Source organism: Puntigrus tetrazona, chromosome 7 (assembly GCF_018831695.1).
Source record: "Puntigrus tetrazona isolate hp1 chromosome 7, ASM1883169v1, whole genome shotgun sequence".
NCBI classification, from domain to species: Eukaryota; Metazoa; Chordata; class Actinopteri; order Cypriniformes; family Cyprinidae; genus Puntigrus; species Puntigrus tetrazona.
The window spans coordinates 40121451-40137648 of record NC_056705.1 but is presented as its reverse complement, the minus strand read 5'-3'; the positions used below and the strand labels follow the sequence as shown (position 1 = coordinate 40137648).

The following is a 16198-nucleotide window of genomic DNA, read 5'->3' as shown; positions in this document are numbered from 1 at the left end:
TTAAAATTATGAGATATATAACACTGAATGGAGTAAAATAATTATTTTTTGTGTAAAAAGGATTTATTAATAACTATAGTTAATTATTGCTTCATCTAAATTAACTTCTTCCCTCTTGTTTAACCAAACCATGCAAGAAATATTTAATATAACGCGCGATGTATAAACAAAACAGAATAAAATCATTTTTTAACATAAAACATTTTAAACATTTTTTGTATGGAAATACGTTTAATAATTATCCAATTAATTTTATAAACAAAGCTTTATCTTTCTTATTCATTCCATTTTTACACAAGAAGTATGAAAATATATCTAAAATGAACTATATAGCGTGAAATGAAGAACATTTGTAAAAAAGGTCATTTTAATATTTACTGCGTGGGAACGATTTTTAATTATCAGTTTATTTTCGAATTAAGCTTTATCTGAAGTTACTGCTTGTGGGCAAATAGAAGTATATGATCATAAGTGGTATATTATATGCATATAGTATATGATCATCAGAAGTATATTCAGAAGCAAATAATATAAGATATTTAATGTGCTGGATGCGGTTGAGAAAAGGACATTTCTTCACGAAGGTCCAGAGGAAAAACTCCAGCGGTGCATTTATGCTCACATTATGGGACGAAATAAGCCGTTGAGTTTAGAAAGTTTCTTCGGAAAGGAATTTAATTCCCAAAAGTCCGGAGGGCCGGATCTGGCCATAGTTGAAGAAACTCATTTCGTTGCTCGATATTGTGCAGAGCAAAGCTTCCTCTGGCTCCGGGAGCGAACGCAGCGCTACATTAGTTAGTCTCTGAGAGAGAAAACCACACGCTAACACAGGTGCTGGAAAGGTTAATGAAGAGGGCTGTTATAATGCTGCTGACACGCACGCACACACACACACACACACACACACACACACACACACACACACTGGTGATTACTGTAACAGAGTCTGTATTTTAAAGCAGCGTTTAAACCCAAGCCCCAAACACCCAGTGTAATGACGATCAGAGCGCTCTAATGATGCTACACACACACACACACACACACACACACACACACACACACAGAGACTCTGGACGGGGAACGGGATGAAATGATGAGCCTGTCTTGATTTACTCAGACCATAGTGTAGTTGTTGATGGGTGGAGAACTGAAGGAGATGTTTAGCAGAATGTTCATGCTTTTATATTTTTAAATAATAATAATAATAATAATAATAATAACAATAATAAAATAACAACAATAATAATAATGAATAATAATAATAATAATAATAATAATAATAATAATAATAATAATTATTATTATTATTATTATTATTATTATTATTATTATTATTATTATATTTGTAATTTATATATAGATTTATGCTCAATCTGAAAATGAGGAACATAAATTAAAATTAAAAATATATTGTTTATGATTTTTTTTGTTGTTTGTTTGGCTGCTGTTGTTTTTGTTTTGTTTTTGTTTTTGGGGGTTTTTGTGTGTTTATTGTTTGTAATTACAAGATACATTTGTTTAATTAATTCAAATTACATTATTTGATTCATTAAACAATATTTTGTGTCATATTTTCCAGCAAAACCTTCTACATTCACTTTATGTTAATTGTTTTGAGTTCCAGAGAATAGACCGCATCGTGAATGGTTTATTTTTCTTCCCCATTATAATTGATTTTTCAGATTACGTTTAAAAATATTTGACAATATATTATTTCGAAATAAAAAAATAAATTAACTGATCAATCAAACAAAACAAAACAATAAACGCAAAAGATATTCCAAAAAAAAACAAGCTTGAATACCTTGTTTTTTTATATTCGTATTCATTTAATAGTTTTTTGTTTGTTTGCTTCGTTTCAGAAACATCCTGCATCCCTCGCTGCCCAGCAAAAGCTAAACACCGACCAGCTAACTAGTGACTGATTTTCTGGACGACTAACCGAAACGAACAGTCATGCAAACTCGTCCGTCAAGCTTCAAAAACGACAAAAACCAGCGCCTCTTGAGTGGCAGATTGAAGTGGGCAGAAATGATTGTCTTATTGTTGTTTTGGGAGCTTGACGACACTTAAACACAAGGAGCAGATTTTGCTAACGAGTAAACGATGAGGGGTTTCATTATCCGGTGAACTATTGCTTCCAATGAGATGCATTGCCAATGAAGAGGGTGAGAGAAAACACCAGGAAGAGACGAGAAGAGGAGGAAGAGAGGGATGTGTTTTAATGCTCTTCTCTGATCTGGGATCAGCTGCTCTTTTACAGTCGGCGGTGCGATAATAACACACAGATAATCACATAATCATGCAGGACAACCATAAAGAGCCAAATAAACAGGGTCATGAACAGAGGAAACACTCGTATACTTTTTCATGTTAATCTCAAAGGACGCATGTATTATTACTGTATTATTACCATATTATTACTGTATTATTACCGTTTAAAATAGACTAATGTAATATGTTTTAAAAATGCATATTTTAAATTTATTCCCGTGATGAAAACCTTAATAATTGTTTTTGTTATTGTTATCGTTGATATTATTAAATGGTCAAAATATCTTCTATTGATTAATTCAAAGTGGCTTTTTTTTTTTTAATTTTTGATTGAATGAATGAATGAAAGTGTCGTGACCCTAAACTGGTGGTAGCAGGATAATGCGGTGAAGTTCAACGTATTTTGCGGCAGCTTCGTCTCTCCGTTCGCTAGAAGCTGGTCAAATCACACAGATGCCAGCGTGAACAGAATGTGTTATGAAAATAAATGTGTTTTCAAGTGTTTTATTTATGAATGACTGCTGAGAGCATGAAACTATCAAAATTCAAGAGACTGTTAAAAAACAAAATTATACATTTTCCTTCTCAGCCTGCCAAATGAATGTTTCTGGATATGTTTCTGCCTGTGCAGCTCATGATGATAAGAATAAGTTTGATTCTGGTTCAGTTTTGCAAAATAAACTATTTTGGCACTTTGGTTTTAATATTAAATCTAATTCTTGAAACAGAGGCAGCAAATAAAGTGTGTGTGTGTGTGTGTGTGTGTGTGTGTGTGTGTGTGTGAAAGTGCCTTGTGGTGTGTGTGTGTGTGTGTGTGTGCGTCTTGTTCTGTGTGTGTGTGTGTGTGTGTGTGTGTGTGTGTGTGTGTGTGCGTCTTGTTTCTGTGTGTGTGTGTGTGTGTGTGTGTGTGCATGCTTGTAGTTTGTGTGTGTGTGTGTGTGTGCATCTTGTTCTCTGTGTGTGTGTGTGTGTGTGTGTGTGTAAAGTGTCTTGTGTCTGTGTGTGTGTGTGTGTGTGTGTGTGTGTGTGAAAGTGCCTTGTGGTGTGTGTGTGTATGTGTGTGTGCGTCTTGTTCTCTGTGTGTGTGTGTGTGTGTGCATCTTGTTTCTGTGTGTGTGTGTGTGTGTGTGTGTGTGTGTGTGTGTGTGTGCGTCTTGTCTCTCTGTGTGTGTGTGTGTGTGTGTGTGTGTGTGTTTGAAAGTGTCTTGTGTGTGTGTGTGTGCATCTTGTTCTCTGTGTGTGTGTGTGTGTGTGTGTGTGTGTGTGTGTGTGTGTGTGTGTGCGTCTTGTTCTCTGTGTGTGTGTGTGTGTGTGTGTGTGTGTGTGTAAAGTGTCTTGTGGTCTGTGTGTGTGTGTGTGTGTGTGTGTGTGTGTGTAAAGTGTCTTGTGGTCTGTTTGTGTGTGTGTGTGTGTGTGTGTGAGTGTGTTTGAAAAGTGTCTTGTGGTGTGTGTGTGTGTGTGTGTGTGTGTGTGTGTGTGTGAGAGAGAGAGTGTCTTGTTCTGTGTGTGTGCATGTAAGAGTGTCTTGTGTGTGTGTGTGTGTGTGTGTGTGTGTGTGAGAGAGAGAGAGAGTGTCTTGTTCTGTGTGTGTGCATGTAAGAGTGTCTTGTGGTGTGTGTGTGTGTGTGTGTGTGTGTGTGAGTGTGTGTGTGTGTGTCTGATGGTGTCACCCTGAAGGTTAGCGGCACTATCATCATAATGATGTCATTTAAAATGCTGACAGCTCATTGGCTGGGTTATTGATTGGGCTTCACTGGATGTTTTAAATGGGAATTAGATTATGAATATCATTACTGTTAAAGTGCTAACGGGGCTCTGCGAGCACTTAGCCGATACACTGATGCTGGAAGATCTAATTAGCTGGCACATGAAAAAGGATACACAATATTTATAGTCCTGAACAGACTAACTCGACAAGAGCATGAAGCAAATCCTAAAGCATTTCAAAAAAAAAAAAAAATGATAAAGGATTAGTAATAAATTCATTAAAAATGCACTAATGTGTATCCATCTTTGTCTGTGATATCACCTCATAATCAGCGATGCTGCGTATCGGTTCATTTCTATGGCAATCGTAACGCAATTATGCATAACTTTGTGTAAAGTCACGCAAACGTCTCGATTTATGATCTTTTAATGTTAAAAGAAGGACGGCTAAACAGAAACAGAACTGCTTGAGCCGACTCGAGTCATTTAATCTGATTCTGATCAATCAATTTCTCCATTCACTGCATTTCGTGATATTTTAGCTAAATAAATAGATTTTAAAAAGTGCCTTTTCAGGTTTGTTAATTAGGTGTCAAGCTCATTTGCATGTGGTTTCACGCCGGCTAGTGACTATTTCTTTTTCTTTTGCGTGGCTAATAAATGCGTGTATAGTTATATACCGCCATATTAAAAAATGGTTATAATTGCATTAACTGCAATAACTGTATAAAAGGTATATTAGCCCTTATTTAATTTTATAGGTGCATGTGTGTTCAAATGTTCTATGCTGCTTGCAAAAGATTATTTTTGAATGATATCTTCGAGCTTTTAGTTTTGAGCAGCACAGGAGAAGAGCATTAAAACACTCCCGAAGCGAACCGAAGACCACGACAAAGACACGAGCCCACCACAACACCATCTCCACCACATACATAACATTTCCTCCAATCAAACACAATATTAACAGAGCGAATACATATCTGCATGAATAAATGCATGATGGTTTGCTCGAGAGCATGTTAAAGATGCAGGCAGAGAGCTATACGGGGTGAAAGAAACACGTCTTTACCTTTCTGTTCCACCTCTATTTTAGGCGTGGGGGAGAAAAACAGAGACAGAGAGAGAAAATCAGAGCAACGAAAAACAAGAGATTCAACATTTTCTGAGGAATAACAAGCGTCTGCTGTCGGGTCACGCTGACGTCGAGCGCAGACTGTGGGATTTCTGCCCGTCCTTCTGGTCGACTGAGACGATTCACTAAACCTGTCACACTGTGCACCCGACGCCATACAAGACGTGTGTGTGTGTGTGTGTGTGTGTGTGTGTGTGTGTGTGTGTGTGTGTGTGTGTGTGTGTGTGTGTGTGTGTGTGTGTGGCAGCGGAGACCTGTGGAGAAACAGAGCTCAGGTTATAGTGTGTGTGTGTGTGTGTGTGGGAGAGAGAAAACTCGTTGTGATTAAGACAGTTGTGAGATATAACAGGGAATTCAGCAACGACAGACATTAAATCAAACAGAGAGACACATAATGACACGTCACGTCATTTATCATGTACATCTGTTCATGAAAAACATTCATACAGTAATTTGTGTGTGTGTGTGTGTGTGTGTGTGTGTGTGTGTGTGTGTGTGTGTGTGTGTGTGTGGTGCTTACATAACTACAGTTTCAAAAAAAAAGGAAAGGATAACACTTTACGGTTACATCTATTAGTCGCTTATTAGCATACATTTTACTATGATATTAGCCATTTATTAGTGCTAATAAAGCACATATTAATGTCTTATTCTACCAGATCCTTAAACTTAATAACTACCTTATTAGCAGCAAATGAAGAATTTATTGAGGCAGATGTTGTGGTTAATAGTTAACATGCGTTAACTATTTTAAAGTGTTACCAATAAAGTAAAATTGGAAAAAAATATATATATATATAAATTAGATTTTGAAATTATTTTTGCACACACACACACTTAAAAAAATCAGTTGGATTTTTTTTCTGTCTCTTGTTTCTTTTTACCAATGAAGTAAAAAAATTAAAAAAAAAAAAAAAAAAAAAAAAAAAAAAAAAAATATATATATATATATATATATATATATATATATATATATATATATATATATATATATATATATATATATATATAAACAGATCACTTTATATCACACACACACACACACACACACTCATAGACTCTTCCGAGGACTGATAAAAATTGATAAAAGTGACAGTAAAGACATTTATAATGTTGCAAAAGATTTATATTTCTAATAACGGCGTTGCTTTGAACTTTCTCTTTATCTGTGAATCCTGAAAAATGCATCACAGTTTCCATAAAAATACTGTACAGCACAAATGTTTTCAACATTGATAATAATCAGAAATATTTCTTGAGCAGTAAATCAGTATATTACAATGATTTCTGAAGGATCACGTGATGATGAGGAAAATAAAGCTGCGATTCACAGAAATCAATAATATATTCACATAGAATAGAGCTTTTTTGATTATAATAATGTTTCACAACACCATGGAGAGTGTTGTTAGTGTAAACACACACACACACACACACACACACACACACACACACACACACACACACACACACACACACACACACACACACACACACAGACAGACACACACACACACACACACACAGTCTGCATGATCTCTTTGGTTCTGTTATCTTTTATGTGGACAGAACAGAATTATGTAGCGTTATAACGTAATGATTACAAAAATATTATTTTTGATAATTATTATTTTAGTTCAGTGCACTCAAGCTAGTATAAAATCCTGGACACGGTCCCGTGACGCTCTCAGATTTATGCAATGCATTCTGGGATTGCCAAGTCCACCGGTGCCTTATACGCACATGTATAACATGATGCCTTAGTGTCTGTAAAGGCAGCTCTGCAGGGCTGCTGATTCTGATTGGCTCGCGCTGGCATGTGGGCGGGGCTTCGTGATGCGAGACGTCAGAGGAGCCCTAAAACTCAAAGGTCACCAAAGAGACGACCAGCAGGTTGCCATGGACACCACTCTGCTGCCATGGATACCAACTGGAGTTCACTGTCCAAAGGAAATCGTACTTGTGAGACAAGGCCGTTTCCCCACACACACACACACTCTCTCACACACACACACACCCCGAATCAGTGTGCAACAAAGCTATTAGCGATTCACAGAGTGAAGATGGAGGTGATTACTAGCAGGTGTGTGTCTAGATCTCAACAGCAGACATCAGAATCACACACAAACTGCTGGAAATAAAACAGGAGACGAGGCTCCGCCCACTAACCGTAAATAGCGTAATTGTTAAATAATACACTCTAAATGAGTGAAATTCATGCGATGTTTCAAAATAATTAAATGTATGTTAATTACAATTAAATGAAGATATATTAGTGCTGTCAAACGATTAATCGCGATTATTTTCTAAATGCTTACACACACACACACACACACACACACACACACACACACACACACACACACACACACACACACACACACACACACACACACATATACAGTACACTAAGATTTGTGATGTAAAACATTTATTTTGGAGGTGATTAATCGTTTAACAGCTAAACACTTAAATGTACTATAGCTCAAATTTACATGCAATTAAATTATATATGATATATAATATTATAATATAATTATATATGAGCTGAACATTAGATTTATTTATTTATTAGTTGATTTATTGATTGATTACATTCTTCTATGTAATTTCCCAATTACATTGTTGGCAGAAATCGCAATAAAAAAATTATAAAAATAAAATTATAATTATTATCATTATTATTATTATTATTATTATTAGTAGTACTACTAGATGTATGGAGGGACTGTTTCCATGTTCAGAAACAGTCATGAAAGGTACTCTTTAAGTGATCTTTTATTTCATTAATAGAATTTTTTCTGCAAGCTCGTATTTTTTTTTGTTTTTTTACACGCTTTAAAGATTCGAACACGAATGCACATTCCCCACAATTAGTGCACTTCTTTTTCACAAGGTGTGAGACTGACAGTGTTATTTTCAGCAATGCTTTTTATTTAGCATACCGAGCGCAGAAATATTCTCCTCTCCCGGCGCCTGTCAAACCGATTCTTTTCATCACCCAATCAATCCCAGACGGATAAAATCCAGATCCACGGATGCCCTGCTCCTCTGTGAAACGTATCATAATTTGGAAATAAAACGTGAATGGCGTTTCGCGCTGATTTTGAGTCAGTGCTAAACAGCTGATTAGAGCAGTGTTTAGTCTCCTGATTACAGAGAAACGCTTCATTAAGAGCGAGTAAACAGACGTATTAACGATCAGACGAAGTCCAAACCAGCAGCAGTCTTAAAGTGGCTTTAAAGCGCTTCCGCGGTTTGACCTCCGAGGAGCCGCTGAGTTATGAATGAATGGAAATGTGTGTGTAGCAGATAAGAGTAAACATATTAGAGCATGTCAACACAGCTGATTTAACAATTACAGGCTGCAGGTGTTTCTCACACACACACACACACACACGCTCGCTCGCTCACACACTCGCTCAAGTGTCCAGGTGTCTTCCAGCTACCTCACTTTAACCATGTCAAGGCATCAATCAGCAAGAAACCTCAGTACAACATGAGCGTCAATACATGGCAATCATATCTGACTCACGGAGAGAGAGAGAGAGACGGAGAGAGGTCATGACAGCTGTCCACAACATATACAGCACCACATCTACCCAAACCAAGTCATGCTGTACTTACTGCGTGTTAAATTAAATTGTAGTTACTTTTTTTTATTAAATAAAAAAAGTTATTTTTATTTTTATTATTTTTATTATTTTTTTTTATTATTATTATTATTGTTACAAATATATCAACAACATTTTTATTATTAAATAATGCAACTAAATAAACAATAATACTGAATGTTATTATAATAATTATTATTATTATTTATTTATTTTTTTCCAAGTAAATAAACATTATTATTATTATTATTATTATTATTATTATAAAAGCATTACATTCATAACAATGAAGTACTGTTCATATATCCATAACAATTATATCTACTCATTTATATAAATTAGTAGTAGTAGTAGTACTGTAATGCAGAAAAGGTACTTTTTATTGTTTACGGCATGCTGATTTAAAGTAAATCAAAAATGCATTTAAAATATTTCATGCAAATGTTCGAAAAAAGACAGATTGTGATATATGGAGTGTTTTTATATGCTTCTGTTCCTAATTTTTCACTTCTGTGGTTCAATGAAAGAACTCGACGCTGACAACAGCAAGGTCATGGTTTTACTTCCAAAGCTTAAAAGGCTGCATGCCGTACATGGATAGAAGTCGTTGTGTTTCCCTCTTATTTTGGGCTGAAGCGTGACCCTAGCCTCGGTGAGATTCACCCGTCTGAGACACACGAAGCCTGACAGCACTTAAAAATCTCCAAATGAATGGCTGTGGTGCTGGCGGTGATTGTGTTTGATTGCTGCGGAGCGTCTGGAGGCTTCGGGGGAGTGCGTGTTAAAGGGAAATTAAGTGCTTTGGGACTGTGATTTCCACCCAGCTGCAGGATCAACAATTAACGCGTGACACAGACTCTTTACAAAGTCAAACACACAAACACAGAATATACAGAGTGACTGGAGCACTAGCTAGCATTAGCAGCAACGCACTACTGGAGCCGGGGTTTAATTAAATTAAAACGCATTATACTTCAGGTTCATATTAATATTAATTAATGGAGTGATTTTTGACCCACTTAGGTACTGATGAATGTATCGGCATGCAATAATTATAAACTAAATATACTATAATGCCATTTCTGCTGAAATTTGCATGTCATTAGTTTTAAATGTAATACTAAACAACATGTGCTTTAGTATGCTAGTCAACACAACTTAAAGCAGTTGTTTCCATCTTAAATGAAGTCCATAATCCATAATAACAGAAAAAGCCCACTCTCTTTTTATCTCGCTCACATCAAAATCAACACACGTATTTGTTTAGAGCGGTTTTGATTCCACTTCTTCACTGGAAGAAGAGTTATTATGGACTATGGGTTCATATTTCAATTAAAAACATCAGGTTTTGTCTTCTGAAGATGGATTATAGTGATGTTTTTATCAGCTGGTTAAATTCTCACTGCTTTTGGGGTGAACTATCGCTTTAAACGTATTACTTTGCGTGCCGTTTGTTGGACAGCTAAATCAACTAATACATCTACCTAAAAAGGAGTGAGTTCAGTTCCCATAAAACGCAACCGGTCGATCTCACTCTTCACACTTGATCAAAACCACACAGAAAGAGCAGTCAGGTGTGTGAAATCCCCCCAAACACACACACACACACACACACACACACACTCGTGTTGGCAGGTGGTGTGTAACAGCAGGTGTGAGAGCGAGGTGTTGCTGCGTGAATAATCTTTCTGAATCCAAACTGAAATCCTCTGAAGCGGCCTGGTAATGATGAGAGCTAACTAGACTAACGAGGTTAGAGTCGCTCCAGCAGAGATCTGACGTAAACACTGATGATCCTCTCCACAAAACAGCCTCGGAAAGGATTTGTTTCCCTCTGCTTTCCTACTTTACTGTTAGTCATCTTAACTTTTAATCAACAGAATTCAAATGAAGCTGTATATTCGTTATTATTCATTCTTTATATAGCCACGGCCGAGTCGAGGGTGGGTGGGCTACAGGCTAAAGTTGTGGTCCTTGAGCTCCAGCATCGCCACCCAGACTGCCTGAACCTCCCCGGAGGCTTCCCGGTTCTCTGCCTCATATCAGCCCCGAGGGGCCCGCCTTCCCTATCAGTTCTGTTAAGGGACAGGACACGCCTTCAGGGAATCTGTGTGGTTAATCTTATTTGGTTTTTCCTGTTCTTGTTTAGTTTAATTGATTGATTACTCTCCACCTGTTTCCAGTTCTCCCTAATTGTGTCCTAGTCCTTTTTGTCCGTGGGAAAGACAGAGAGAGAGAGAGAGAGAGAGAGAGAGAGAGAGAGAGAGAGAGAGAGAGAGAGAGAGAGAGAGAGAGACAGAGAGACAGAGAGAGAGAGAGAGAGAGAGAGAGAGAGAGAGAGAGAGAGAGAGAGAGAGAGAGAGAGAGAGAGAGAGAGAGAGAGAGAGAGAGAGACAGAGAGAGAGAGAGAGAGAGAGAGAGAGAGAGAGAGAGAGAGAGAGAGAGAGAGAGAGAGAGAGAGAGAGAGAGAGAGAGAGAGAGAGACAGAGAGAGAGAGAGAGAGAGAGAGAGACAGAGAGAGAGAGAGAGAGAGAGAGAGAGAGAGAGAGAGAGAGAGAGAGAGAGAGAGAGAGAGAGAGAGAGAGAGAGAGAGAGAGAGAGAGAGAGAGAGAGAGAGAGAGAGAGAGAGAGAGAGAGAGAGAGAGAGAGAGAGACAGAGAGAGAGAGAGAGAGAGAGAGAGAGAGAGAGAGAGAGAGAGAGAGAGAGAGAGAGAGAGAGAGAGAGAGAGAGAGAGAGAGAGAGAGAGAGAGAGAGAGAGAGAGAGAGAGAGAGAGAGAGAGAGAGAGAGAGAGAGAGAGAGAGAGAGAGAGAGAGAGAGAGAGAGAGAGAGAGAGAGAGAGAGAGAGAGAGAGAGAGAGAGAGAGAGAGAGAGAGAGAGAGAGAGAGAGAGAGAGAGAGAGAGAGAGAGTGTGAGATAGAGAATGAGTGTGAGAGAGAGAGAGAGAGAGAGAGAGAGAGAGAGAGAGAGAGAGAGAGAGAGAGAGAGAGAGAGAGAGAGAGAGAGAGAGAGAGAGAGAGAGAGAGAGAGAGAGAGAGAGTGAGATAGAGAGTGAGAGTGAGAGGAGAGAGTGAGAGAGAGAGAGAGAGAGAGAGAGAGAGAGAGAGTGAGAGTGAGAGAGAGAGAGAGAGTGTGTATATCTTTTTGTCCATGAGAGTGAGACAGTGAGAGTGTGTGAGAGTGAGAGAGTGATAAAGTGAGATAGAGTGAGAGTGTGAGAGTGAGAAAGAGAGTGAGAAAGTGAGATAGAGAGTGAGAGAGTGAGAAAGTGAGGTAGAGTGAGAGTGTGGGAGAGAGTGAGTGTGTGAGAGTGAGACAGTGAGAGAGTGCATGAGAGTGAGAAAGAGAGTGAGAAAGTGAGATAGAGAGTGTGTGAGTCAGAGTGTTAGAGGGTGTGAGAGAGTGAGAAAGAGAATTAGAGAGAGAGTGTGAGAAAGAGAGTGAGAGTGAAACAGTGAGACTGTGAGACTGAGAGAGAGAGAGAGAGTGAGACAGTGAGATGGAGAGTGAGTGAGTGTGTGTGTGTGTGTGTGTGAGAGAGTGAGAGAAAGAGTGAGACTGTGAGAGTGAGAGAGTGAGAGAGAGTGAGTGTGTGAGTATGAATATCAAACATTGATTATTACTAGTATTACTACTACTATTACTATTAGTACTATTGATGTAATTCATGATATGTATAAACGATTAACTACTCTGTGTTTCAGTTGTTTTATGCAGTCAAGCAAAGACCAAAAGACCATTTTAAGAAACGGAGAATACATACGGTATCTAATATTTCTCAGACAAACAGCAACAAAGCACTAGCGTGACAGTCAGGAGCTGAAGCGTGGTTATGAATCGAGTCGTTGCGTCTCTGGCCACTTTTCTTCTTCAGGGTCAAAAATCAGACAAGCAGACGAAACATGGGACTCATTAGGCCCTCGATGAGTTAATTACTGACCTAAAAACAAGCCAAATTAATAAACCCACAAGGCTACGGTTTGGGTCTCAGTACATCCATAATCCGATACTGATATCTTCTGCGTCCTCTGTGGAGCGCTTGGATGGAAAAGCTTCGAGAAGAGCCAAGCCGTTTGGAAGGAGATGATTTGTGTTTTCCAGCACGGTCTTCAGCGCTGATTATCTTCTGTGATTGTCGGTGAAAGCCCTGGATCTCTGATCTCTGCAGATCTCGAGGAGCTCTGGCGGGTCGCAGGAGGGCTTGGCTCGGGCTCTAATCGGATTCAGAGCCGGCCGATACCTGTAATCACCGGCGTATGATAAACACCTGATGGTGTCCAGATACTGCCAACACCCATTAACTGGCCGTTCAGCATCAGAGTAATTAACAAGCGCTGATTAGTTTCCCAGCAGCAGCTGATGAGAGCACGGAGTGAACAAATCACTCAATTCAATGTTTAGATTTAATATCTTGTACTTATACTTTCGATTTTAATTTGGACAAATATTTTTGTAATTGTGTTGTGCTTACGCCATTGTTATTAGTCATAGTTGTATATTAGTTGTATATTAATTCAAAAGGTTTTTTTTCAATATGTACCTCTGTGCACATTTTTTTACGTATCTTACTGCATGTTTCACTGCAGTTTCAAAGAGAAATGTCCACTCAGTGGCACTAAAACACAGGTTTAATACATGAACCCTGGCACAGTTTTGGTACGCTGGTACGCTGATATAGATATGAATTGCATATATTGAATTGCACATTTCAATCAGAATTGGAATATCCGTTGATTGTCGCTAAAAGTTAATGCACTATCATGTTGGAAGTATGCCCTACACCAAAATCCAACCCTAAACCTCCCCGACAGTGTTAAAAACATTTCTTTCGGATCCGATTGATCGTGATTAACCGTTTCACAGCACTTTTTTATTTTAGTTTGAGGTGTTCTAGTAAATATAAAATTACAGAAAATGTAATTATTGAAAATAGCTTAATGCATTTAGGGTTTATATATTTCAAAATTAATTTAATGTGTTGTGCATTGTATTTTAATTTTAAAAAAAGTGAATTTTACTAGATTAACACGCTACATTTACACTTTTGTATATTTATTTTATTTCAGTTAACATTTTATATCCTTGAATTAATATTTACTATATATATATATATATATATATATATATATATTGTTTATTTAAGTTGATATTTTAATATATATTGTAGTTAACATTTACTTTAGACATTTTTACCAGCTAAAATAATATTAAAGCTTTTGTGTATTTTATTTATTTCATTTTATTTTCATTTTATTTCCGTTGATATTTAATATATTTTACTAGCTTAAATAATATATTCTATTATTATTGTAGCATATTTTATTTCAGTTAACCTTTTGTATCATGTTTAATTTTATTTCAAATATTTAAAAATAATTACGTACATTTACGTTCTATTTATTTCAGGTCACGTTCGCATATTTATTCGATTTTATTAACGATCATGCTTTTATTTATTTCTCTTTTCCATGGCTTTGGTTTCAGTGAGCCGCAATGACTCTGAATCGCAAGCTCTGATTGGACGCCGGCGTCGCGTTGCCCCGGCAACCCCGCGACAGGTAAACGAGCGCAGACCGAGCACAGGTGCTGTTTGTTAAAGCGGATGATGGCGAGACGACAGAACATTACGCGCGAACAGCACCGAGAGAGATCAGCTTATGCACACAAGATTGATTACAGACAGAGAAAGACGCAGGTGCAGAACAAGCCGCCGGAACAATCAGCTCTCCTTCTCTCTGTTCAGACGACGTCCCGCTCCTCCTGAAACGTGTTATTGGGATCTGGATGGAAGGCAGCAGTAATTAAGCGCTAATCAAATATCTGTGCTACACCTGAACAGAGCAGAGGCTGGACATCTGCAGGATCTGACCCTCGTACTGATGTCTGTCGGACAAGTTTATCAAACAAGCCTGGTTTATTTCACTCTTTTTGAGCGTAATCGACTGACGGTAGATCTGAAAAACTAGTTTTATGAAGCAGGCCCCTGGTGGCTCAGATTCGTTCCTTTAGTTTAGTGCATCCAAAAGAAAGGTTAACTGAAATAAAATACGCTGCAACTAACTACGCTATTTAAGCTAGTAAATTATATCAATTTAACACTTACTGTAGTATATTGTTTTAGCTAATAAAAATATCTAAAGTATATGATAACTAAAATTAAAAATAAAATCTTAACTGAAATAAATTTCATGTAAAGTATAGTTTATATATATATATATATATATATATATATATATATATATATATATATATATATATTAGTTTTAGAAACAGTACAAATATAAAGTTAATTTTAATTCAAATGAAAAATACAAAATGTTAACTGAAATATACAAGAAATATACAACGACGTAAATGTAGTTGATTATTTAAGCTTAAAATTAAATATACAAAATTTGAACCCAAATTAATTGAAATGCAATCCCCTAAATGCATCAAGCGATTTTTATTCATTTCATTTTATGTCGTTTTACTGCGTGTACTAAAATAACTAAACTAAACAAAAAATAAAAACTAGTGCTGTCAAGCAATTAATTAGATAGAAACTAAAAGTTTTACGTAATATGCATGTGTACTGTATATATTTATTATGCATATGTAAATACACACGTTCATGTGTATATATATATATATATATATATATATATATATATATATATATATATATATATGAATTATTTACATGTATTTAAATGCATATAATTGACTTTATTTGTAAATCTTAAATATATACACGCATGTGTTTGCATTTATATATACATAATAAAGAAACAGTGCAAATGCATACATTATGTAAATAAAAACTCTTATTTTGAATGCTATTAATTGTGATGTGTGTGTGTGTGTGTGTGTGTGTGTGTGTGTGTGTGTGTGTGTGTGTGTTGTGTGTGTTTCAATAACAGAAGAATTCAAGGTCAAAGCTGAACTAGATAATGGCAGCCTGAGCTCCAGACATCAACAGCAGTGTCCATCACTCAGGGTCAGCCCGAGCCCGGTGTGTGTGTGTGTGTGTGTGTGTGTGTGTGTGTGTGTGTGTGTGTGGAGAGAGACGCCGCCTGTCGCTCACACACTCACCGGTGGTCTTTCTCTATGAATACTAACACACGTCACACGTACTGAAAAACACAGAAGCGTTTCTTCTCTCACCAACCAGCATCACTCTTCCTCCAAGGAGCGAAACTTTGATCAAACTTCAGTAAAAGACCAAGTGAATGTCATAAATCAGTGCAAGCCTTCACTGTTAATATGAACAAGCCCTGCTGACCCCGCCTTTACATTCACCTGACCTCGGATGCCCCGCCCACTTGGAGTCAGAAGCTCCGCCCACTTCCAGTCTCCCACGTGACTGAAAACTCAGCTTTGCATCCCAGGAATAAATTCCATTTCAAATCACATTCACACAGAAAACTGATATTTTAAATTAAAATATTATTTCGCTTTTTTATAGCATGTTTCATCAAGCAAATGCACCC

The 16198-nt window shown here is 37.2% G+C and overlaps 1 protein-coding gene across 16 annotated transcripts in view; it reads right to left on the bottom strand.

The window, feature by feature from the left end:
• The window catches only part of LOC122348744 (adhesion G protein-coupled receptor L3-like), a 228503-nt gene that overhangs the window by 85290 nt on the left and 127015 nt on the right, over positions 1 to 16198 (bottom strand). For all 16 annotated transcript variants that reach the window (XM_043244565.1, XM_043244567.1, XM_043244573.1 and 13 more), the window contains exon 5: positions 5051 to 5065. In XM_043244565.1, coding sequence (XP_043100500.1) covers positions 5051 to 5065 — 15 coding nt within the window. The remainder of the gene's footprint in view (positions 1 to 5050; positions 5066 to 16198) is intronic.